General features: G+C 37.7%; 1 protein-coding gene across 1 annotated transcript; it reads left to right on the top strand.

Annotated features, from left to right (window-relative positions):
• Positions 1–991: 991 nt before the first annotated feature.
• LOC143722041 (multidrug resistance-associated protein 1-like) lies at positions 992–27,106 on the top strand. The gene is made up of 32 exons (XM_077213111.1): positions 992–1,100; positions 4,458–4,583; positions 8,906–9,082; positions 10,473–10,598; positions 11,120–11,257; positions 15,403–15,528; positions 15,633–15,694; positions 15,806–15,937; positions 16,183–16,389; positions 17,801–17,978; positions 18,054–18,215; positions 18,377–18,469; positions 18,792–18,995; positions 19,094–19,240; positions 19,352–19,439; positions 20,745–20,814; positions 20,897–21,023; positions 21,110–21,286; positions 21,442–21,609; positions 22,297–22,480; positions 22,582–22,654; positions 22,734–22,851; positions 23,139–23,346; positions 23,437–23,747; positions 23,837–24,036; positions 24,123–24,249; positions 24,337–24,438; positions 25,085–25,231; positions 25,316–25,474; positions 25,583–25,749; positions 25,837–26,031; positions 26,127–27,106. The coding sequence occupies exons 2-32, from the start codon at positions 4,542–4,544 to the stop codon at positions 26,233–26,235; spliced, it is 4,524 nt and encodes a 1,507-aa protein (XP_077069226.1). The 5' UTR covers positions 992–1,100; positions 4,458–4,541; the 3' UTR covers positions 26,236–27,106.
• The last annotated feature ends 87 nt before the right edge of the window (positions 27,107–27,193 follow it).

Raw genomic sequence — 27,193 nt, 5'->3', positions numbered from 1 at the left:
TATAAATGATTATAGGTCCAAATGAAAAAGTAAATTTTTTGAAGGACATTAGAATTTATCCCTCTAGTCCAACTTACATTTGAAGTCCCCACACTTTAAACCTCTTCATGGCAGGCAAATCAGTGTAAACCACAGGATGAGTAATGAAATGAACTCTGAAGTACTTACAGTAAGTAAGCTAGCACACATGGGAACAATAAAAGACACTGAATTCATGATGATGTGCTCGTGTAGTTGAGCAACATTATATTTCATCATCTCATGTGCTTTGTCCTACATTATTTGACTTTTAGTTTTGGTCCTCAAGCAGACCAATAGATTAAATTCAGGTTCAGGTTCAATTCACAGAACGCATTTTTGCATTTAAGTGGAATAAAGAAAGAACGCATGGTCTAGAGACATTTTTAAAAAAGTTTTAACTCTGTGTCCATCTGCGAGGTACTCAACAAGAGGAGTGTAATGGTCAAACAAACACAGCACATGATTACAGAGAAAATATGTCTTCTGTGTGAACGGCCCCTATACTATTTTCATTGGTGGGCCAGGAAAAATATACAAACTGGCCCAATTTTGTCGGATCTATTCACTCAATATCAATTTGTTTGTTTAATGAACTGTCATAATCACATTTGAAGCAATTGAGCTGTTGGTCTGTGAATATCAACATGTTGGCTGATTACTTGCAGTCTAATGTTCAGTAGCAGTACAATATTGCTTAATTAGGAATGACTGCCGTGTAACGGAGGCCTAAAAATGACCACAATGATTTCGAACATGAGTATTTTTTCTGTTCATGTGAAGAATTATTGTTTTTGTCTTTCTGTCTCTATCTGATGTGAGTATATTTACACTTTGTCTGAGAACTCAAAAAGAAGCATACGCTATTATTTTGACTAGACAGTGTTTGCTGCAGCGCGAGAAGCCAGAGGAAGTGTAGGTGATCTGCGGGTTTACCACTGCATGGCTGCTGCTCCCAGACCGTCTGGCGGAGGCCCCTTTTTCGCGGCCAGCCAGAAGTGGCCCAGCCAAACGCTGTAATTGAGAGTGTGGAGGTGGCAGGGATCCAAACTGTCTATCTCCTCATTACATCCCCAGAGTCAGTGAGTCACCTCCCACAACATCTTATGCAAACAGGCCGCTTATGTTATCCTGCAGCGGAGCTCGCGTTTGAGGCCTCTGAGGCAGCTGTCTGTATGGTTCTGACACTTCCTCTGTCTGCTCCCTCCTTCTGTTTTGGTTTGGGGAGTGCTCATGAATTACGTTCCATTAGAGGGGTCCAAAAACAGGATAGAAAGAGCACGAGGGTCATGGAGCTCATTCTGGTTGGAGACAAATATATTTATATATAGTACATTATAAAGGTATTTTTAAAGAAATGTCTGATACAAGCTCTTATACGCACATTTGATTTGCCCCTCAGTTGCTAAAAATAAACAAAAAAAACATGTTTACAGCATTCCACTTACAATGGAAATTAAGGAAAAGCATTGCTCCAAAATAAACATGGAAATACACAGTTTTGAAAGTATAACCATAATAAGACTTCAGCATTATACACTGAACAAAATTATAAACGTAACACTTTTGTTTCTGCCCCCTTTTTTCATGAGCTGTACTTAAAGATCTAAGACTTTTTCTATACACAAAAGGCCTATTTCTCTCAAACATTGTTCACAAATCTGTCTAAATCTGTGTTAGTGAGCACTTCTCCTTTGCCGAGATAATCCATACTCCTCACAGGTGTGGCGTATCAAGATGCTGATTAGACAGCATGATTATTGCACAGGTGTGCCTTAGGCTGGCCACAATAAAAGGCCACTCTAAAAAAAAAAAAGTGTTGCATTTATAATTTTGTTCAGTGTAAGTGTTAAAAGGGATAGTTCAACCCAAAATAAAATTGAAGAATATTTAAGTTGCTCTTTTCCATATAGTGAATGCAAAAACCAAGAAATTATAATTTACGATATTTGTAAATAGTCAAGCTTTAAGTAAAGTGACTGCCCTCTGGCCTGTAGGGATGTTCAGTAAGGTTTTCAAAGCAAGCATCCTAAGAATGCATGCCATTCAGCTGACAACCATACAACACTTTCCAGGGCTGTTTACCATAAAAAAAAAGTTGTGCAACATTGTCTTCAGATGTATGGGGCGGCAAAGACTTTTACAAGCAGTTCAGAAAAACTAGAAAACCAGACAAAAAGCAAAATAGACTCACCAATTGTTGACTCTTTTGACCTGAAAAATTGTCAGAAAGCCTACAATTATCCCTGTTTACCTGTAAAACAGACTCTTCTTGTAAAGAAAATCAGCAGGAGAAATTGCAGTTTACTTAAAGGCCAAGCAATTTTTCAGCCAAATGTCACTGTTGTGATTTTCATTTTCAGTGGACAATGCCAAAAGCAGGGGGCAGTGACTCAGCAAACAATCATCTCCTTGAGCTTTGGAGAATGCTGGCTGTAAATTTATGCATCCCAGACTATCAACATAATGCAGTATAGTTACCCTGCCATACAATTAAATATTCATCACAATAAATCATGAGGAAAATATCAGTGACTGCATATGAAAAGTCACTGACTAGTCATGTTTATGACAGTCTGCATATTTTTGGGGCATCTGAAAATAATCAGTTCACAAATTTTTAATTATTTGCATATACATCCATTGCTTTCTGAAAATGATTGCTAAAGAAAGTTTCCATTGTCATCTGAAATGACCATTCATTACGCATGGAAACAGGCTATGACAGAAACCATTAATGAATACAGAAATTGTGAGCAATGTCTCATTGTAAAAACACATATAAGCAGTAAGTTCCACTGAAAATGAAATGTTTTTGTGGTTATTTGCTCCACATCAACATGTTTAGACAAATATAAAATGTTACTACCAACCAAAAGTTCGCTATTCTCATTTGTAAATGATGATACATTTTCCAATGTACCATTAACATCCCTGTGTTTGTTTTGATGACTGTCTACAGTCAAGTCGGAGTTGAATGAAAAATAAAGAGAGAAGCTTATGTCATAATTCCACCATATGCACAGGAATAGGGGAACACTGTGTGTGCGTGCGTGTGTGCGTGTGTGTGTGTGTGTGTGTGTGTGTGTGTGTGTGTGCGTGTGTGTGTGTTTTGCAGAACCTCTGGACACACTCACCTCATCTGAGTCATTCTCATCTCTGTACTGGAGAAGATATTATACTTCACTATACACAACATAATGAGCCAAAAATATATTTTCTTTATTCATTATTTATCTTCACCTACAGCCAACAATATTGAAAAGACAGAATTTGAAGACTCCCTTAAAGGGTTAGTCCCTGTCAGTCTCCAACGCTGATAGCATTGTAAACGCTACGTAATAAGAGCTGCACTGAGAAGAAATTGTTGAATCGTTATTTTGGTTATTTTTAGTTTTTTTGCTCATAAAAAGTGTTATTTTCGCTACATTACATTAAGGTTGAACCACTATTCACATGGACTGTTTTAACCATGGACTATTATGTCTTTACTAACTTTCTGGACCTTGAAAGTTAAAATTACGTTTAATTTTTCAGTGAACTAACCATTTAAAGGCACTTTTAATATATTTTCTCCAAAATCACTTATTTGTTACTATGCAGTCCTTAATGATGGATAATTCATTTTTTGGGGTAAAATTGTTTAAAATTTAATATAATCATTTTTAAAACGATACAGATTTATGTAGCTAATAAACCCCTAAAAATATAACACATCTGTTTAGACAACACTTTTGTGATTAAACATAAGTTGCAACTAACCATTTGCATCACCAATTTGGTAAATCCAATCCACCTGCATGTATTTGGACCGGGAGAACATGCAAACTCCACACAGAAAGGACTCCTGGCTCAGCCGTGACTCAAACCATAGAACTTCTTGCTGTGAGGCGACAGTGCTACCCACTGAGCCACCCGAATGAATAACAACAATAAAGAAATAAAATAATCAAATTTTCCTTCAAGGAGACCTATAGCCCCACTAAACCCCACACAAAAAGCAATTATACCTGTTAAAAAACTACACACATTCCTTGAAGAATACAAATCACACTTGCCATTAAACAATTTCCCTTTCTATTGAAAACCAGGGTGAAGGGTGGGATCGGGGGAGTTTACAGAGGCAAGACCTGAAGGAGAGCAGAATGTGGCCACGTCTGCGGCGCTCTCATCTCTTCCAGGGGAGTGTTTGTGGTACTGTGGCCTCGGCACACGTGGTGCAGAGCGACGAAAGAGAGCAGGGAAGATAGTTTTACAGAGTCCAAATCTTCCACCCACCTCTTAGGCCAGCACTCATAAACAGGACAGTTGCACAAACCTGGCCTCAGACTGCAGTTTTGACGAGACTCAAGTCAGGAGACGGGAGGCTGGCTTACAGAAAAAGGGGGTGAAACACGCACACCCACAATTACTATCAAAAACACTTACTCTGCCAACAGAGACTACATAGACAGGAGAGTGGGACACTGCTGAGTCCAGGGAGCAGGGAATTACTACATGAAGTAAAGAAGAGAGGAACCTGGATGGACACCCTCTGCAGTCTCAGTGGCCTGGACCCTCTCTGGGTGAGTCTCAGATCAATAATGAACTCACTCACTTCAATAGGCAATTAAAACAGAGATGCAAATATATGAAGGTTGCTAAAAAAAGAACTGTATGTATCTAGTCATCAGTTTTTGCTATTTATGCCCATTTATTCTTGGAAGTGATCATTGTTTTTGACAATATAACAGACATTTGGGGTGAGTCGTGAATTTTTCATTCATTGACTGAGATTGAATGCACAGAATGCAAAACTTTAATCTTCAGTTATATGGTTATTCTGTCTCACTCACACATAACATTTGTTAAATGTGTGAAAATATTTTTACAACCGTTTAAAAGACTTTTATTAACACGCTTTAAATGTGTGTTTACACAGTGTGTACACAATGTGTGTTCAAACTGCTGAGATCAGCAAGTGTGCAGTGCATGATGTAACTGTACTTTAAACTATATTTTTTAACAATGTTTCCAGATGTCTAATGTTGAAATTCTGGTTAATAAATACAAGATTAATGAATATACAAAGCTCTTTTAAAATCAGATGAAATTATATTTGTGATAAATGATAAAACATTCTTGCAGGAACATTAACAGACCAAACTTTTAACGCTATATCGGGCTTTATTAATACATTATTAGTGCACCGTTATTTCAAAGTCACTACGGGAAAAGTTTAACCGTTGTTTTATAATAGCGAATCAACAGTTAATGAATCAACAACTTTAGTTTAATCAGATGACTGTACATATACACTGTACCAAGGTGCACACTCCTATTACTATGAATGGGAGAAAATACAACACTCAAAGGCAGAATAAGTCATACCTTATAAATAAAACACTTGGTATAAACTCAGCTTGCCACTTGGCAATGCACAAGTGTACTGACTGGACCAACCTGAAACATATGATTTATTAAACCTTATTTGAGCGTATGAAGTAACAATTTTTTTGTGACGGTTCATGTCCGAGTTTGTTGCTGACTTGAAATATTAAACGTGATTTTGGAAAACAGTTCGTGAGATTTAGTGATTATTTCCCCATTCAAGTAGATAAGAGTTGCAATTATGGCCGAGTATGAACTGACTTTCCTCGAATGGGACTTTGCTTTACACAGTGTTCCATTAGTTCGATTACTTATTTTGTTTTACTGTTGTTAGAATATAATTTTGTGCAATCCTGTTTGACCCAGTGGAACATTATTTAGAACGTTCATATAACCTATAGGAAAAAATATTTCTAAAACAACATTTTGAATATTCTCAGAACTTTTTGAAAATAGCGTTTTCATAACGTAATGTGAACATAAGAACAGCATTCTTAGAGCATTAAATATCTCTAAGAATGTTACATTTTAAAAATAAAATTTTTAGCTGGGAAAGCATGTGAAATGAGAGGTAGAAGTCAAGGCTATAAGCTCATGTCTGTTGAAGAATGTCTGACAGCATCACTGTTTGACGTGCTTGTGCACAATCAAAATAACATTTATTGATGGCCATTTAAAAAATAAATAACTTGAGATTTGTGAACTACAAGCCACCCTTACAAATTTCCTCTACATAAGTCCAAACATCAGCTGTGTCATTTTTAAACTGTTTTTAAACGTTTTTTGTGCTGACTAGCAGTCTGTACTCCTACACTTGCAGGAAGGGTACACACACCACTCTGAATCACTTCCTGAGACTGTGGTTGTCATTGGGTTTAGACCAGTGCAAACACAGTCTTATGGTGATGATACACAGGGCAACTTTTAGAGCAATGTTGCTGGGCAATATTGGCGTCAACGGGCAACCAGATGAGACACAAGGCCCACGGCCGTTCTAAATTATCCAGATAGAAATGTATTGCCCATTTTCAATGGGAAAGTGCCCAAGCAACAATCGATCAGCAAGATTGGCCAGTAACATTGCTCAGAAAGTTGCCGTGTGTATCCTCAGCTTTAGAGGATGTAGGATAGGTAGAAGATGGTATCCATTGAACTCCCTGTGAAAAACTGTGACTGCGCTGCCACATGAATGAGAATCTCTTTCCCTTTCTGCGCCCAGACCACAATACACCCCCTCATAGATGAGGACATATCCTGGCCAAAACAACAATGTCATGAACAGAGTGTCTCCTCTTGAACCTGCAGCATGTGGTTGGATTGCACTTGCAGGGTTATGGATACTGGTCTAAATAAATAGATATCATACACCAAGAGTATTATGAGTATCATATCATACACCAAGAAAGCATTATAAAAATGGTCCATTTGACTTTTGCGCTATTTTCCACATTCCTGAAATCATGCATAACTTGATGTGAAATAAAGACCAAAACTGAAAATCATGACAACTTCTCCTTGGCGCATTCATGAGCAAAAAAAGTAAAGATGTTTTATTTGTGAATGAATCATTCTTTTGATTCAGACTTTAATAGAATCAGGTCATCCAGTTCACAAAACCAGTATGAATCTTATCCAGCTCTTGAGCCTTCAATAACTCAAAAATATGGTTGCAACAGGGAACAGATCAATGGAGGGAGAGATTATAAGAACAAGTAAAATTTTGGTCTATTACTCATAAAAAGTTATTGCATGACTTCAGAATATTTATGGTGCTTTTGCATCCTTTTCAAAGTGTAAAAGCTTTAATCAGTCAAAACTCTTCTTTTTGTGTTTCATGGAAAAATAGGGTTGGGAACAACATGAGGCTGAGAAAATATGTTCAGATAATGCACTGGAGAAAAATAAGACCTATAGGACAGAAATATGACAGCCAATTCTTGTATGTATATGAGCAAACAAGCTTAAACAAAGCTGAGCCTGGTGCTCATGGCCGTTCTCATGGTGTATATGGGGTTTACATTGTGGCTTGCCAAAGGTGCACTTCTTTTATACTGCCATACCACAAGACTCCTTCCAACCAGCATGCAGTATTTATCAGAGCTGTGCCATTGCTGGAATAACCACAGCATAAGGCACAGCCAAACAAGTTCTCATAAATCCAGAGAAAGCTTGAAAAAAAAAATAACAGCTTCGTTTGGACATTAGCCTATTTTCCAACATCGAAAAGCCAGAAATAACTGAAGAGATACTGTGTGAATGACTGATGTCTGAATAGAACGAGCCTGTGAAATTCAGCTTGAGAGAGAAGTCTTGGCAATGAATTGAGTTTGTCCAACTTTGATGTAATCGAAATGCACAGAACAGCATTTTTGTCACATATCAAAGCCTGTTCGTTTTCAACTGTGAAATACTTTTGTATTTACTTTAAATATGCAGTTTAAAGAAAGCAACGCTTACTTGAGACTATCAATCTATCAAATGTGTACAAACTGTACAAACTGTTATACAATGTCAATATTTGTACACAGTATATGCTTTTTGTTCTCCTGCAATGCTTCTGAGTATAAGTACAATATAAGTACTGAGTACAATATCTGCCTACAACAGTGCAATCTTTAAATTAATTAGTTTATTTGTACGTTACTTTTGTGGAAATTGATGGTTTTCTACAATCAGAATAGGGAAAAAATAATAGTACATCACTTTGTCCACATTATCTTTACAGGTAAACAAGCTGTGCAGCTAAAACTGTGATAATACATGCTGCAGATTAAAAGTGCTGGTTGTGTTGGTATTCTACAAAATTTGTATTTGACTATTCATGTGATGTAATATAAAGCAGCTTTATATGCCAAATATAAAGGATATGCTGATATAACTATAGTATTTTAAACATATTTTATAATATGTATATATGTATATATATATATATATATATATATATATATATATAAAGATGATTATTTTTGAGGATAATATATATATATATATATATATATATATATATGCATATATATAAAAAGATGATTATTTTTGAGGATAATATATATATATATATATATATATATATATATATATATATATATATATATATATATATATATATATATATATATATATATATATTATCCTCAAAAATAATCATCTTTTTTCCCCGTCATGACTTATAACAAACCAAGACAAATCCAGCTATACTCATCATAAACTCACTTGGCAAACAGTGACGATTTATTACAGGACCTTTACTTTGCACCTCTCTGCAATTTCACACAATTTTTCTGTTGCAAACACTGCAAGACAACTAATAAAGATCACAAATACACAGAGCCACTTGGACTGAACAAAAGGGAAACATCAATGAACATTCAGCAATGTGATATATTGTATTTTGTTCACTAAGTAATTCACTGAGTGCATAAAATTGAATAAGTTATAAACTGCACCTAGTTATTAATAATAATAGAATAACTCATGTAACAAGTTAAAGAGGACTAATGGTTTAACATTGTGTTTTCAGGACTGGAACGTCACATGGTACACACTACATCCAGACTTCACCCAGTGTTTCCAGCACACAATACTGGTGTGGTTCCCCTGTTTCTATCTCTGGGTTTGTGCCCCTTTCTACTGCTTGTACCTCAAATTCTACGACAATGGACGCATATCTATATCCAGCCTCTGCTGTGCCAAGACGGTGAGTCATCTAAAATGAGACTAAAATCTAGTTACCACCTCTCAAGACCCTGACTTGAATATAGCATCAGTCACCTGAAAAACTCACAGGCTATTGTTGTGTGCATGGCAATGTAAAAATAAGTGTTGGGGGAAGTAACTTTGAAAAGTAATGCATTACAATATTGCGTTACTCCCTTAAAAAGTTACTTTTTTAGAAAAGCAACGTGTTACGTTACTTTTGCGTTAATTTTTTTCCATCTGGGCTGGGATTGTTTTTCTATGACAAAAAAAAAGTTATATTTTTGGGCAACTGTAAATACCCTTTCTCTCCTAAAGTGAAATAATAAGCCTCAGTTCTGGATAACGGACGAATAGGATGCAAGAGAAAAAAGTTTAACACTAACTTTACAATAAAATAAAAACAATAAACAATAAAATAAAAACACAATAAAATACGATAAAAACAAAAAAATCTATATAGTCATTTTTGCTTATGGTTTAATTGAATCATCGAAGGTCAGCAGTAAGTACATTGGTCAATAAAGTGAGATTAAATGCATAAAAATTGATGTTTTATTTAACACATTTAGTTATTGAAGGTTTGCATAGTGATTCTGCATTTCAATGATTTTATTCATTTTGAGGAATATTGAATTTTGTTTTTGTGCAAGTGAGAGGAGTAAATGCATCCTCACATTTAGTCTACTACAATAACTATCAGGTTTACACACACCGCCTCTGCACTTCGATTTGTCTCAACATGAGGGACGAGAGAGCTGTCATTCAAGAAATTGGGAAAAAGTAACTTGCATTACTTATTTGAAAAAGTAACTCAGGTATTTTGTCGTAATTTTTTGAAAGTAATGTGTTACTTTAGTTACTTGAAAAAGTAATCTGATTACGTAACTCAAGTTACTTGTAATGAGTTATCCCCAACACTGGAAATAAGTGACATCATTAACGAGCATGTAAAAGGAAAATGGTTCTACAGGAAGAAAAACAGATCATATCATACGCTTTGACCCAGTTGACATGTAAACCAATTCTAATAGAGCGCAAATACCTTTCAAAGGTTCGGGGTAAGAAGATTTCTTTTTTTCTTCTTTCTTTTTTAAGAAAAAAACTTATATTCATCAAGGACACATTAAATTGATCAAAAGTGAAAGTAAAGACACTTATAATATAACAAAAGATTGTTTTACAAAACATATAAAGAAGCATAACTCTATTCAAGATTAATGAATGACTGGAGTAATGATGCTGAAAATACAGCTTTGACATCCCTGCAATAAATTACTTTTAAAATAGATTCAAGTAGAAAACTTATTTTAAATTGTAACAAGTTAATAACAATTTTTGAGGCATGACATCACAATGTTGCAGGTAATGTCTGTGTTCATGTCTTGTAGGGTTTGGGTCTCTGTCTGGCTTCCTTTGGTTTCCTGGAGATGGTCTATCTGCTGGTGGAAAGAAGCAGAGATATTGAGCGTCACATGGTCTTTCTCCTGAGCCCTATAATTCGCAGCCTTACCATGGTAAACCACAATATTACCATTCTCCTGAACCTCCCCTTTCCATTAAGGACTGTTATGAAATACCATGTTGATTTCAGAAATATAAGGGTCCAAATATATGTTTTGAATTCTTTTTCTTTTTTTCAACTAACTCTTTTAGAGGATAGTTAAGATTTATGATCTGTTATATTTAAGCTTGAATGAACAAATCTCTTTGTGGCTAGACGTCTGGCAGAGGTTTCCTGAAGGGGTCAGAATAAATAAGCCTATTTTACCTCTGGTCACAGCAGCCAGCACACCCCCCCCCCCCCCCCCCCCTTCTCTGCCCAACAAGATAAGTCCATTTTAAAGTCCTGACACAGACTAAACATTCACAGTAGTCTATGATTACCTGTATAGAATTAATACAAAATGTATTAACAAAAACTCCACGTCTAAGCTGACTAATGGTATTCAGTCTTCTTCTTCTAGTGAGTGTTGGATTTCTCTATTGACCTCAACTAGCACACTGACTGATATAAACCTTATTTATTTGTCCTTAGATACTGGCAGTGTTGGTGATCCACTTGGAGAGGATGAGGGGCTTTCGGTCCTCTGTCTTTCTCTTCCTGTTTTGGACGCTGGCAATCGTCTGCTCACTTGTGCCTCTCAGAGCCAACATACAAGCCATCATAGACGAGGTTTGTATATCCCTAGTATACCAAACTACTGTATAAAACATATATTATTAGCATATCATTTTAATTTAGTGAAAATAAAAATTTAGAGATATTTTGTCATTTCAATTTACCCGAGCTCACCCAATATGTACTGAGGGGCTCAATGTCCGATAGTACATTGAAAATCTCGAATTTGAAATCTAATTTAAGCCTTGTGCATCCTTATGGACATTTTTGGCTTTTTCAGTTTTATTTATTTTATCACTTTGCCTGTGTTAATGCTAACTGCATAAAATTTGGCACAGGTGTGTATTTTTATTGGAATTTTTTTTTTTTTTTTTTGGCAGAGGTGTGTATTTCCTTAGAAAAATCTTTTTTGCACTAGGTACAAAAATACTCCCTCTCAGCGCCTTTTGGACAAAAATGGCCCCATTGAAACCCATTAAAACTGCAGTTTTTTATCCCAGGGCCATTTAACTATAAAATGATGCAATCTTTGATAAGAGGCTTTCATTCTGTTGGCAAGGCTTCAAAATTAAAATTTGTACTATTTTTTATCAGATGGTGCCATTTTTTCAGGTTTGGTCTATAAAGCTAAATACTCGCTTTATTCCTGTTTTCTGCTTCGGCATATTATAGAGCCAATTGGATAAATTATGCAACGATAATTGTGTGGGTGTGTTATGGATGTCAAAGTGTGGTTAGTATGTGTGTTATAAAAAAAAATTGTGTGTATGTGTGTGTTTGTAATATTGAGAGAGAAAAACTCAACTGCAAATAACAAATCCAATTACTGTGTGCACCAGTGGAGTTTTGCTGGCACCCAATGGGGAAAATCTGTTACTGATTTAGATTTAAGGCTTTGATTTTTGGACATTTTTGTCCTCTATGTAGTTATGTGTAACTTTTTTTAATTGATGCACAAGGGTTAAACCCCAGAAAGTTTTAGGATTCTAAAAAAGATTCTGCACTATTTTAGGAGTGCTGCTGACAATATAATTGTACAACTAGTTATAATAGCAATTGGAGGGCAATTTTGTAGGGTTTCTAACATAAAAGCCAATAATGGGTCTTTGAGAAATTAGTAAATTTTACTTGTTGCCTTAATCTCTGAATTTCTGGCAATACAAAATGTCTATACTTTTGTAACTCAGAGTAAATCCAAACACAGGGTAAAACAGAACTGAAACCAACTCACACAAAACATCCACTAAGAACAACACCAAACAAAGAACATGAGAAACACTTGGGTATATATACACTCAAGGGGAGATTGGCAAACAAGACACATCTGGGAATAATCGGGAAATAATCAACAAGAAAAACTACAAGGACTAATAACCATGACACAGAACAGGAAAATAACATAAAAGTCCACACAAGACAAGGGGAACATAAGACAGGAATCATGACAACTTTGTTGTTCACCCTTTACGTATGCGTAAAACAGGCCCTCGAATGGTTTTTCTAATGAATGTTTCTCAATCTCCCTCTAAATTTATCTGTTGTGTCTGAGAGCCTAACACAGCGGTGCGTAAACAGAGTGCTTACAGATGGTGCTCTTCACAGCATTGATGTCTGGGCAGGCCTGTCGGTTTTCCCTTCCACTTCCCTCAATGTCCTCTTTGTCTGAAGCTGAGGCCGTGGCGAGAGCAGTCACAATCGCCGCTGGTGTTTTTCCGGGACAGATCGGAGAAGCCGCATACGTCTGCGGATGCTGTGACTTGTGTTCATCGGTCTGTCTGTATCTCGTCTGCTGTGATGATCCATAATTATGTAACTGCATCTTGTCACAGACTAACAATAAATGTCTTGACACTGGAAGGGGAAATATATAGCTCACATGCAGAGACAGTAGATTGAGTTTGGAATAATCTTTAGAGCTGTGTGCATAAGTTATATATTTATATTATTTATGTGGCTACCAGCAAGGCTATTCCATGCATGGGGCGGGGCCCAGTGCGAGGTTTAAAATGTAATGAATGTACGCTTTTAAAGATATTATACTTTGGAATGTATTGTAGTGTAAAGAGGGAGACCTGCAATTAGTGTGTGTGTGTGTGTGTGTGTGTGAGTGTGTGTGTGTGTGTGTGTGTGTGTGTGTGTGTGTGTGTGTGTGTGTGTGTGTGTGTGTGTGTGTGTGTGTGTGTGTGTGTGTGTGTGTGTGTGTGTGTGTGTGTGTGTGTGTGTTTGTGTGTTTGTGTGTTTGTGTGTTTGTGTCAGAGCCAGCGCCATCCTGCCACCAAATCAGGTCTCTTTACATGTAATAAAAGTGAATTTCCCAAAATGAAAATACTGACTTTTGAAAACAGATACTTGAAAAATCTAGGCTACTTAAATACAGTAAGAAAGTAAAAATACTGTAAAAAAAAAAAAAAAAAAAGTAAGGAAGCCGCGTACAGCTCAATGATGACATCGTTTACATAGGGACTGAAGCTTGGTTTGTGGTGGGATCTGTTGTGCCCCAAATGAGCCCTCGGCAACTGAGCAGCAGGTCCAAAAGAAACAGCAAAACAACTGGTGCTTGGTCCTCTTATACCACACTGTGGGAGGATATGTTCCCTAACCAATTTGAGTTTATCCAAACTTGTTTAAGCATAAAGTGGGGCAGACAAATAATCACAGTATCCTGCATAGTGGTGTCCAGAGTTTGGACTGTGACCATTTGAGTGAAGCTTGTGTTTACATACTCTTAAAGAGGCCTGCGCTGCCACTTTCTCTTGTAGCTTGGCCATTTGACACCATTTATGTCAGAAGTCCATGGGAATGGATGCCTTCTGTGGCCCCTGTAAAACTTTCAGCAGCAGATTTCAGGCCTCAGCATATTTTCTCTCTAACAAATCCTGAACCTTGTATTATGCACTGTCTACAGTCTACACGCATAGATCAAGTGCTGGGTGGTAAAACTTTGTCCCAAACAACAAATGCGAAAACTGTAATACAATGATACAAACATAAGCATTATTCCTCTATAAGCAAAAGTGTTTTATAATTCATAATTATTATCTTTAATTAAATAAATATACTTGTTCATAATTTCTTTGTATGATAGCCTGCCCAAAATGTCTGCACAATTTGGCATGTTTTATTGTGTGAACACAACTACGCAATATGCTAACAAAATCTTTAACAACAGGAGAAAAATATTCGAATAAAATGTGCACATTTTCCTATTGGCTGCACAAATATGACAAGCGCATGGATACCAGGAGAAAAATGACAAGATAGCTTCATAGGCCAGTGTGCGATTGAATACTCACTGAACACCATTACCAATAAATGTTCTACTATCAGAGGTTGTGAATGAAGAGTCTCAGTCTGTTGGCATGAAGGTCTTTCTGTGGTCTGTATTTTTTATTCCATGATTTAGAAGTGTTCATAAATAAATTTTGTTGTGTCATTTATCCTAGTTTGATGGAACATTTAGGTCATTATAATAAGCTGAGGTCTTTGAAAGGAAGGGAGGGGAACAGCAGGCATCATCCCCAAAAGAACACTCCCCACATCAGCCACCAGTCCCGCCTCTGCACACTGCGGTGAGACAAAGTGGGCGGATCAGCCCTGGTACTAGGAAAATACGGATTATAGTCCCACAGGAAGCATGCAGGTTGTGTGGCGAATGACTCCTTGGGAAATCCCTGGCAAATGTGTATGCATCACTTATGTGCCGGGTATGGCATCTCCGCAGATGAGGAGAATGAAAACATGCAGGGTTATTTAATAATTCATCTGTCGTATAATTCAATTTGTGCTAAGAAATCAAGTGTTTTTTTGTTCAGTGCTGCCTGGCAGGTCTACAGGGGATCTAAAAATTATTGTTTGATCAAATTTTTATGAAGAAATGAAAACATGCATTAAACAACATATAATATTATAATATATTCATATCATAACATTAAAGCAATTACATATACTGAGCATGAAAAGTACTTATTTTACAGATGAATTATTAGCTGATTAAAAATACTTTTTATCACAACAAATTAAATATAAGTTTTCATTATGAGATTTTATGTTTTATACTAGTTTATCTAACATCACCACACAAAAAAGCATGGAAAAAAGAAACATTTATGCTTCCAATTGCTTTAAAATCAGTGTACCGACCGTATTGTTCTCCATACTGTTGTCTGCATTCTACTGATATCCAGTCATGTGTGTTTCAGGGTTTCTCTGCGGATGCGATGAGATTCGTGGCATTTTTCACATTCTTCTCTCTCCAGCTGGCTCAGCTCATCCTCAGCTGTTTTGCTGATAAACGCCCAGCAACTTTTAAACCTGTATATGTAAAGGTAGAGTGTCATCAATGTTGATTTTTTATTTTATTTTCATGAGTAAACTATTATTTGGAAAACGGTCAGCAAATAATACCTGGAAATATTGCTTTTTGCGTTAGAATCCATGTCCAGTTGAGGATGCTTCTTTCCTTTCAAAAATACTCTTCTGGTGGTTCGGCAGGTAGAGTCATTATTTTGTCTCTCATTTCATGAACTTCTGAGATTCTTGTGAAGGTCTGGGGAATAGAAACCCACTGAGATATAGAGAAAGACACATATTTGTGCTCCACAGATTGGTGGTAAAGGGCTACCGCTCACCTTTAAAAGCTGAAGACCTCTGGTCTCTACGAGAAGAGGATACATCTGAAAAAATCATCTGTGATCTAGAGAAAGAGTGGGCCAAGCAATGCGCCAAACTGCAACAGTAAGACACCTGCCATTTCCTTAACTGCATGTTTTCCATACTGGGATGATGATTTATACTGTGCACACGTATGAGATTTAGTCAGTAAAATTTGTAACATCCATCATTTGCTGCTCATAACTACTGATTTATTTGTATTATTGGTTAACAAAGTGACACTTTTTTACTGTTGCAATAATGCTAGCAATGCCATTCCAGAGGCTAAAGTATGGTTACAAATGTTGTGTTCTCTCCTTCAAACACAGGCATGAGAACTCTCTGAACGGATCACAATCTCTTGGTTATAAGCTGAGCGAGCAGAAGCAGCTGCTCAGAAAACTCCATAAAGAACAAAGCTCAGGCTTCTGTCTGCTACGCACACTTGCCAAAAACTTTGGGCCCTACTTTCTGACTGGGACTCTCTGTTTGGTCATTCAAGATGCTTTCATGTTCTCCATACCACAAGTTTTAAGGTAAGAGGCCATAATTCTGTCATGGCATGTACAGTGATACTGTATATAGTGCAAAACATACACTGTACAAATGTTTGGGGTCTGTAAGATTTTTTTTATGTTTTTAGAAGTCTCTTCTGCTCACGAAGGCTGCATTTAATTGATCAATACAGTAAAACAGTAACATTGTAAAAAATATGATTACAATTTAAAATAACTGTTTTCTATTATAATATATATATATATATATATATATATATATATATATATATATATATATATATATATATATATATATATATATATATTTAAATGTAATTTATTGCCGTGAAGTCAAAGCATCATAACTCCAGTCTGCAGTGTCACATGATCCTTCAGAAATAGTTTTAATATGCTGATTTGATGCTCAGGAAACATTTCTTATTATTATCAATGTTGAAAATAGTTGTGCTGCTTAACTTTTTTGTGGAACCCATTTTGACAAGATTCCTTGATGGATAGAAATTTCAAAAGAATAGTATTATTTTGAAATTGAATTTTTATGAATGTCTTTACTGTCACTTTTAATCAATTTAATGCATTCTTACTGAATAAAGGTATTCATTTGTTTAAAAAATCTTACATTACTCCATTGGAGTGGTAATGTATTTAGAATGTGTTGACTGCTTTACTACAAAACTTTACTGCACAGCTCTAATGTCGAATCTCATCAAATTGTATCCTTTAAAAAATATTTATCATTACTAATAATTTATTTGTGCGCAAAACCAAAACATCTACAGTATGTAAGGCCAATGTGTAAATGTTGAGCAAGAACTTCGACATTTAAAGTGTTGTGCAGCAAAAACAGAAATTTGTAAGGGGAAACTTAACTGTCCATGAACTTGTTGCCCTTTCTCAGTATTGAGTGTGAACTCAATACTGAGTTCACACTCAGCCGCCCTCCCCCAACACCCCCCACATCCTGCTGTGGTACAGCCACACACTGTTGATTTTGTCCCATGCACCACGACGCTAAGGAGAGTCTGCTCTCTGCAGCATCATATTGTTTGTGGCTGAGCTATAGCTCTAAAAATGCAAAGAAACTGTAGTTGGATCATCAAATTAAGCCACTTCGTCTGGCATATAACTAGCCAAGAGCAGTGTGGTGGGTTCACTGCTCCAGAACCACAGGAACTATGGCCATCAAAACACCCCAGTTATTGTGCACTCGGAGAAACTTTGATGCATGTACCCGTTGTTGTTTTGGCTCAACCCTATTTGTCCAGTCCCAGTTTTTTAAGGTTTGGCTTGGGTTTGATGTATTTCAAGTTGAATAAAGACAAAATTAAATAAAATTCAACTTAAATTCAAATTCAATATATATGCAAAAATGGTGTGCTACTGTTTGGGTGTCAGTAAATCATAACAATGTCTGTTTCTTGTTCTTCAGCCTACTGCTCGGCTTTGTGAGGGATGAAGATGGCCCCTTGTGGAAGGGTTACCTCTTTGCCTTTCTGATGTTCCTGTTGTCTTGTCTGCAGTCCCTGTTCAACCATCAGTACATGTATACCTGCTTCACGGTGGGCATGAGGGTTAAAACTGCAGTTATGGGCCTAGTGTACAGGAAGGTAGGTTTTTGAACTGTTTACTAAGAAATGCAAAAATGCATATAATGGTTCTCACATTCATTTTTGTCTCCACAGTCTCTGGTCATCAACAACGCGGCCCGTAGAACATGTACAGTCGGAGAGATAGTGAACTTGGTTTCTGCTGACACCCAGAAACTCATGGATTTCGTAGTGTATTTCAATGCAGTGTGGGTGGCCCCGATTGAAATCGCCTTATGTCTTTTTTTCCTCTGGCAGGTGAGAAATGATGCTTCTAGAAATAAAGATGTGTTCATATGTAAGGTACTACTAATGTTTTGGGGATAAAGCAGGTATAAAGATGTCCTAAAATATTTGCACAGTTTTTCTAAGAGTACAGATGTAAAATTCATTCATTTCAATGTCTTATCTCTGTACAGCGTCTCGGCCCATCTGCGTTGGCTGGCATCGCCACTGTGATTCTCATCTTCCCTTTAAATGGGTTAATTGCCAAAATGAGAAGCAAGCTCCAGGTATCATCCATGTTTTTCCATGGAGTCAAATAACATTTCCATAATATTCATGCTGTGGCAACCGAGGACGGGTCTGTACACAGCGTCATCCCAGGAACTTCATGTCTACTGATAATTTAAAACATGAGCAGGAGGACAGTCAAACCAGTTCTGTCTATAAATACCACAGTATTTATTGTAAAACTGAAATGTCTTTATTTGCTTTGACTGAAATATCTAAAGAATTGAAACTTGCCCATATTGGTTTCTTTCTTGTCTTGTAAACAACTTTGCTTGCATGATTCTCAATTCACACGTGTTTTAACCTGTTTTCTGCTCTCAGGAGGTCCAGATGAAGTACATGGATGGCCGCATTAAGCTTATGAATGAGATTTTGAGCGGAATAAAGATCCTGAAGTTTTATGCCTGGGAGAATGCTTTCAGAGAACGTGTTCTTGACTACAGGGAAAAAGAGCTAAATGCTTTGAAGAAGTCTCAGATCCTTTACTCAATATCAATCGCCTCCTTCAACTCCTCAACTTTCTTGGTACATTTCATAATTCTTGGATGATTTCTTCATCTTAACACATTAATATAGTCCTAAAAACTGAAAATGTTTAACTTTGTACACCACTTTGCCTTCAGATTGCATTTGCCATGTTTGCAGTGTACGTGTTGATAGATGATAGGCATGTTCTGGATGCTCAGAAGGTCTTTGTGTCCATGGCTCTCATCAATATTCTCAAAGCTCCACTCAGTCAACTGCCCTTTGCAATGAGCACTACCATGCAGGTGAGCAGCATTACTGCAATTCAAATATTTGAACGCTTATGTATTTATATATTTGTGTATTTTCAAGTCAGTTATCGAATATAAATTATCTTTGTTTCTTCTTGTTTCCAGGCTGTGGTTTCTCTCAAACGTCTCGGAAAGTTTCTCTGTCAAGACGAGCTGAAACCAGATAGTGTGGAGAGAGCTCCCTACAATCCTGGTGAGTGCATTAGCTTGTCATTGTTTTCAAACTTTCCTGAAGCTTATAAAATGCTTTATATGCCTTAGATGACCAACATTGTTATACATGTTGAGCAGTAAAGAGATTTTTTCCTATCAATGTGATGGTGGAATCCTATTGCAGGAAGCCAAAACAAAATCCGACATTCAAAAAACAAAAATAATTAGTTACTGATCTGCCAAAAAGACCCACCTTGAAGAATATTTTTGCAGTTCTAATACAAGACATGGCCATTTGTCGGGCAGTCAGAAACATTCATTTAAATGCTGTAATTCAGCAAACACTACAAGGAAATTGTGCGGCTAGGAGGTGGGTGTTAGTAGTGGCTGAAATGCGTATGATGACTTCATGCAGTGGTCACTGGAAGGGGATTTTCAGCTTTGGAGCTGTAATTATATTTATATTACTTTTTCCACATTTTTGTGTGTTGAAGACACATTTTAAAATGCAACTTTTTTATATCAAAGGTCAAAGAAAAGTTTTTGTGAGAATGCTTGTGTCTTTCTCTCTACTTCATCTGAATATTGGAGACAAGCCAATATCCCATGGATGATGGTAAAAAAAAAAATGTAAATGTATTAAGCAAAATAATTATCATCATCCTGTCCCCTCATTAACTTGTGGTATAGTTTTAAGAGCCTCAAATGCAATGCACACTTAAAGGGATGGTTTACCCAAGAATGACATTTGACAATTTACTCACCTTCATGGCCTGTATGGCTTTCTGTCTTCCATATAACCAAAAGGAAATATTCTGAATATAATGTGCCAGTGAGCGCTTAACTTCTGCAACAGGCTTCATAAGAATTAACTTTAATCAGTGAGTTGAACTTGGGAACCGAATCAGTCTGATTCGTGATAAAACTTCAGATTCAGTTCATCTCTGGTAAACAGGTTAGCTGATTCATTGAAAAGACCTGACTTAATATATTTATTGCATTATAAATGTGTCTTTTCCTCTCATGAACAAGACATTGATTTTAGAATTTTCATGGTTTCAGTGAAAATAATTTTAGTCTATGCCTCTCACAAAGTTTCAGACTTCAAGCAGTCTGTGAAGCTCAAATGTCTTAAAAATATTTAAAATATACTGTGATGAGTTGTATAGAACACTTTTATTATGGTATCTTTGTATTTTGAACCTTGAAAACACACATTCACTGCAACTGCACTGAAAAGAGCATGGAAAATCTTCCAAATGTATTCAAATATTCTGCAAAGTAGAGAAAGTCATACAGGTTTGGAACAACATGAGCTCACCTCTTCATTTCCTTCTTTCGTCAGATGGCGATGGTGTTGTTATTGACAACGGCACTTTCAGCTGGTCTAAAGATAGTACACCATGTCTCAAGAGGTAGGTGACTGAATATATATTTGTAGATCCACCATTTCTAAGCATATGAAGACAATAATCTGGCAACGATTCATTTCTGCAGGATCAATGTCAAAGTGCAACGTGGTTCATTGGTGGCTGTGGTAGGTCATGTGGGCAGTGGAAAATCCTCTCTTCTGTCTGCGATGTTGGGAGAGATGGAAAAGAAAAGTGGCCACGTCACAGTTACAGTAAATCATTCAGGAACATTATTAAAAATATATTGGCATCATTCACTTATAATTCCACATATAATTTCAGTAGCACTTTCTTTCAGGGCTCTGTGGCTTACGTGCCTCAGCAAGCATGGATCCAGAATGCCACTCTGAAAGGCAACATCTTGTTTGGACGTGAGAAGAAAGGCAGCTGGTACCAGAAAGTGGTGGAGGCCTGTGCTCTCCTACCTGACCTGGAAATCCTACCTGGAGGAGACTCGACAGAGATTGGAGAGAAGGTAAACATAGATTAAGAATGACTGTTACACCGTGTCTGAACCAGACATGATAGAATAAAGAGTAAAACTATTAAAAATATATATTTATTTTAAATTTCAAATATGCAGGGATACCAGCAGAGTAAAATCCCACTACATTTCTACAATGTTTGCAGGGGCTGAATCTGTCAGGAGGTCAGAAACAGAGAGTGAGTCTGGCACGCGCAGTCTACAAGAAGGCTGATATCTATCTGATGGATGATCCCTTGTCAGCTGTGGATGCACATGTGGGTCAGCACATCTTCAAAAAGGTCATTGGACCTAATGGAGTTCTAAAAAATAAGGTAAAAATAAAATAATATGAGTAAGATATACAAAATATGTGACACTAAAATCTAATATGTGAAATGCTGCATTCTAAATTGAAGTAGGAAAATATGGTGAATCGCAATTTGAAATTGATTGCAAGTAGAATTAAAATAAACAGAAATTTAAAATGCAAAGTGTGATTTTAAACTAGAAAAGCAAGTTTAGACATTAAAAAAAAGCTTTAAAAGTTTGACATGCTAGACAGACAGATAGGATTTCCGGTGCTGAATTTCTTTGAATTGCAGTTAAGCTAATTTCTCGTCCTGTCATTCCAATTAAACTTTAGGTGGATGTGGACAATTTAACTTGAATTCCAACTCTTAAATGAAAAGGGAACGTTCTTCAATTCTGAATTTTGTCCAGCCCTGCAACAGACATGAACAGGCTTAAAATGACAAACTAACTAACTAGCTTATTTAATAATGCTCCCTAAAACGTTTGGTGGTTCGATCCCCGGTTCTACCTGACCAAGTGTCCATGAGCAAGACACCTAACCCCAGCTGCTCCCGACGAGCTGGATGGCGCCTTGCATGGCTGACACCGCCGTCGGTGTATGAATGAGTGAGTGAATGGGTGAATGTGAGGCAAATATGTAAAGCGCTTTGGTGGCCATTGGGTCTGTGAAAGCGCTATATAAATGCAGTCCATTTACCATAAAACAGACTCGTATCCTGGTGACACACGGGCTGAGCTTCTTGCCCCAGGCTGACCTAATCCTGGTGATGGCTGATGGAGAAATCACAGAGATGGGCTCTTATGCCGAGCTTTTGAGCAGGCAAAACGCCTTTGCTGACTTCGTTCAAGCCTTTTCTGTTAGCGAACGCAAGGAAAGTGCCACCCACAGAGGTGAGATAAAAAAAGATTGAGTGCAGCTTAACAAATCACTAAACACTACAACACTATGTTCATGTTAACACGGTTAAAAATGCAGATTCACTTTGTTTTAGGGACCAGGAAATCAGTCTCTCGTCTCAGCATGACAGACTTCTCAATTGACCTCTCCCAGGAGCAACTCATCAGGTAACCAAGTTTTGAAATTGCAAATGCAACCGTTGTTGAAGAATACATATTCACCTTTCTGTCAATTTTTTTGATGAAGTGGAGACATGGGAAGTGCCAGTATACAAACCATGGAGGCTATATCTGACACAGAACAGGAGCAGGACCAAGAGGAAACTGGGAGACTGACCCAGGCTGACAAAGCCCATACAGGCCGAGTAAGTTATAGAGACACATCCACAGACATTGCAAACAATGGGTAAACACATCAAAATATACCTTCATATGTAACTTGATACCAATACTTGGAAGGTCAATTTTAAAGTTCAGCTACAGGTCAATGACAAGCGTTTCAGATGCTCTCGTGTCACCACATAGATCTAATTTTAACCCCTGATTACAGGCCTTTGGCCTTCATTGTTCTGAACACCATAATATAGCCTGAAAGTGCACTATATCATCCAAAGTACTGTTCCTCACACATTCTTCATAATGTGTTACACAGGTGAAACTGGAGCTATATGTGGAGTACTTCAGGACCATTGGCCTGGCCCTCATCATCCCCATCATCTTCCTCTATGCGTTTCAGCAGGCTGCCTCCCTGGCATACAACTACTGGCTAAGCCTGTGGGCAGATGAGCCGGTTGTAAATGGAACTCAGGTCAACACAGATCTTAAGCTTGGTGTTTTTGGAGCTCTCGGCTTTGCACAAGGTTAAATATCCTTTATATTTCTCAACCTTCATGGAGTATCCTTTGGCTTTTGTATTGTTCTTGATCATTAACTGTGATGTCATATTGCAGGAACTGCAATTTTTGGGACTACTGTGGCTATTTCACTTGGAGGAATAATTGCATCTCGGCATCTTCATTTGGACCTTCTCAACAATGTACTTCACTCTCCCATGTCATTCTTTGAGAGTACACCCAGTGGTAATCTTCTCAATCGTTTCTCGAAAGAGATAGACGCCATTGACTGCATGATCCCTGATGGTCTAAAGATGATGCTGGGCTATGTGTTCAAACTTCTGGAGGTTAGCATTATCGTGCTGATGGCAACTCCTTTTGCAGGAGTGATCATACTGCCACTGACTCTCTTCTATGTCTTTATCCAGGTATGCTAATACAGATTGCTCAGCAGGCAAGAGTATTATAACAAGGAGCACCAGTCATTTATTTGACATCTATTCTCCTGTGTTTTCAGAGCTTCTACGTAGCCACGTCCTGTCAGTTGCGTAGACTAGAGTCGGTGAGCCGTTCACCCATCTATACTCATTTCAACGAGACAGTTCAAGGAGCCAGCGTGATCCGGGCCTTTGGTGAACAGCCTAGGTTCATCCTAGTGGCTAACAGCCGAGTGGACCACAATCAAAGGTCCTATTTCCCAAGATTTGTGGCCACCAGGTCAGATTCAGTCTTATTCATTCATTTTTACTAGTCCTGGCCCTTCAATCTACCTTTGTAAAATATCTTCAATGTTTTTCCAAAAGGTGGCTGGCAGTAAATCTAGAGTTTCTGGGTAACTTGCTTGTCCTTGCTGCAGCTGTCCTCTCTGTTTTGGGACGGGAGACTTTAAGCCCCGGAATCGTAGGGCTAGCTGTGTCCCACTCTCTCCAGGTAAGGAACTCGTTAAGCAAGTCAAAAAGCCATGCATGTTATTTTCTGCCTATTAGGGAAGAAGTTCTCAAGAAAAATTGTTTTCAGGTAACTGGGATCCTGAGCTGGATTGTGAGGGCATGGACTGATGTAGAAAACAACATTGTGTCTGTTGAGCGAGTGAAGGAATATGCCGAAACAAAAAAGGAGGTATGTTGGTTTAAATGCTTTGTTTTTCACATAAATTCCTTTATGCAAAGTGACCCCAAAGTTAGGGCTGTCGCGATTACCGCAATATTGCAGTACCGCGCTACTGACAGGCCAACCGCAGAGAAATGCAAGTAACCGCAACAACCGCGAACCGCGTTTTCTTTTTTCATAAGGCCACCCTTCGTAGTTCGTACCATGTGTATTAAATGTTAAATAAGTTAATAATGATAACAAGACTGTTTATCATGGTGATTTGTACAGAGGATTCGTGGATTTGGACTTAAGCCTAAACAGACAGTGAATGTGATCGACTGAGCGCGTGCAATTACCTGCGTCTATCTTTGAAGTCAAGTCATGTATATTCGTGAAAAGGTTGTCGTTTCCAAGGGAAGCGAAATATTTGTCGTAGGCTATCATCCTTTTAACGTGTAAGGGTATTTACCATGAATGGCATCAGCGCTGGTCAGCATTACACAGCGTGAGGAAGCCGTGGGGGGAAAGCAGCGAGTCACGGTAAAACCGCATATCGCGCTATTGAGCCCCTCAAAATTACCGCAAGGAAATTCCTTCACTGCGACAGCCCTACCCAAAGTATATATTTTACATTAATTCTTGAGGTCACTAAGTCTGTCTTGGGTTGTCGCAGGCACCATGGACCTTCGAGGACAGTCCACTACCGTCACACTGGCCCAGATCAGGATCCATTGGATTCCAGGAATATGGACTTCAGTACCGCAGGGGTCTTGACTGGGCCTTGAAAGATATTTCCCTCAGTGTTAATGAGAGAGAAAAAGTAAATATAACATCTGGAGGAAATAAACACATTTTGTGTTTTTACTTTTTTTTACGTACTAAGCCGTTCATCTAATCCACTCAGGTTGGAATTGTGGGAAGAACAGGGGCTGGAAAATCATCTCTAGCTCTCGGAATATTCCGGATCCTTGAGGCAGCAAAAGGAAAGATCTACATAGATGGGATAAACATTGCAGAGATTGGATTGCATGAACTGAGATCTCGTATCACCATCATCCCACAAGTACAGCTGAAAATGGAAAAATATTTATTAGCAAAGCAAAGATACAAACTTTCAAAAAAAGATTCAATGATTCAGTGCTTTAATTACAACCACACCTTTTTGCCCCAGGATCCCCTGCTGTTCTCAGGTTCCTTGCGTATGAATCTGGATCCCTTTGATGGCTACACTGATGAGGAGGTGTGGAGATCTCTGGAACTCGCACATCTCAAGAACTTTGTGTCTGGCCTGCCTGACAAACTCAACCATGAGTGTTCAGAGGGTGGAGAGAATCTCAGGTACAAACTCTTGACAACTTTCCTCCCTTTTTATCACTTGACTAATACCTGATCTGATTGTTTCTGACTGGATATTCTGGGCTTTAGTTTGGGTCAGCGGCAGCTGGTTTGCCTGGCTCGAGCTCTCCTCAGGAAAACCAAGATTCTGGTTTTGGATGAAGCCACTGCAGCTGTGGATCTGGAGACGGACAATCTGATACAGTCCACTATCCGAACTCAGTTTGAGGACTGCACCGTTCTGACCATCGCACATCGTCTCAACACCATCATGGACTACACAAGGTGCAAAAAAAAGTGCACATGTGTATTTCTAAGTAGAATACTATTATGAATAATGACAATGTTCTAACCCTGTCCTATTCAACTGTTCCCAACAGGGTGATTGTGATGGACAGAGGGCACATCACAGAGATGGACTCTCCATCCAATCTGATCTCTCAGCGTGGTCAGTTCTACCGAATGTGCAGCGAGGCTGGGCTAGTGTGATCCTGTAAAAGAACCACCGGTGACAGAATCAACTATTCACTCGTGAGAGAAAATAATGGTGAAAATATCATGAAAATAATGGTGCAGAACATCTCACCAATACACCTTCTGACACTACCTGAAACTTTTCATCACAGTACTCAAGTGTACCAAAGTACCAAAGTGCATGTCTTGCCTTCTCAATCAAGAGAATCACAAAGCTCAGGATGAAGAGGTATTGTCCGTAATAGCCGTTCTACAAGAGCAGCTGTATTTTCTCCAGTATTACAGAAGCGGTGTGCTTCAGCATTCTCCTGCTGATTCTTTAACTGACGTCTGAGATGCTAAAGGACTGATTCTCTCATGTCGTCAACATTCTCATCTCAGAATATGAAGACTTGAGTAACATTGATGTACTGCATAGGTATTCAGTAGGTCAAAAAATGCACATGGTCAGACAGTATGCATAGCTATGTTCACCAGCTCTCATTGCTGTCAAATTGAAGTTTTGTAGAAGATCCTGAAAAGACCGCTATAGAACTAGTAACAATTCTACTTGAAGGAGTTTATTAATCATCATGTCAGCACATTAAACCCTAAATTCTTATAAGGTGAAAGATGCAATCTATTTATGATGTGAGAAAAATCGATTCATGTTAAAAACAATGTAACAGTCATCCTTATAAAGAATTTGTCTGTTTTAATACTAGTACGTTTTTCATACTTTAAAACATTACGTCAGTATTTATGTATTTTGTAATGTATGATAACTGTATTTTTATATATTTATAACCTTTCCATGCACACTTCATGTGTGACTGTCAGACTTGAAAATGCTATTTTTATTCTCTGGACAGCTTCAGTAAAATAAATGTTGGTAGTTTTGATTAAAGTAATTGTTTTCTTTCTCTCTCTCACAAAATAAGAAAACAGGTTCTTAAACTGTTAAGTACAATGAGATAAAAGATAAGAAAAACAG

This window comes from Siphateles boraxobius, unplaced genomic scaffold (genome assembly GCF_051911475.1).
Source record: "Siphateles boraxobius isolate OS27281-9 unplaced genomic scaffold, OSU_SipBor_1 66, whole genome shotgun sequence".
NCBI lineage: Eukaryota > Metazoa > Chordata > Actinopteri > Cypriniformes > Leuciscidae > Siphateles > Siphateles boraxobius.
Note: the sequence above shows the minus strand (reverse complement) of the source record. Positions and strands in the feature narration are given on the sequence as shown.

What these genes read in the sequence shown, in the direction of transcription:
- LOC143722041 (XM_077213111.1), top strand. Translation starts at nt 4,542, where the DNA reads ATGGACACCCTCTGCAGTCTCAGTGGCCTGGACCCTCTCTGG. An exon ending in TCCATACCACAAGTTTTAAG is followed by an intron (nt 16,390 to 17,800) that starts GTAAGAGGCCAT and finishes CTTGTTCTTCAG; the next exon opens with CCTACTGCTCGGCTTTGTGA. An exon ending in ATGGAGTTCTAAAAAATAAG is followed by an intron (nt 21,610 to 22,296) that starts GTAAAAATAAAA and finishes ACCATAAAACAG; the next exon opens with ACTCGTATCCTGGTGACACA.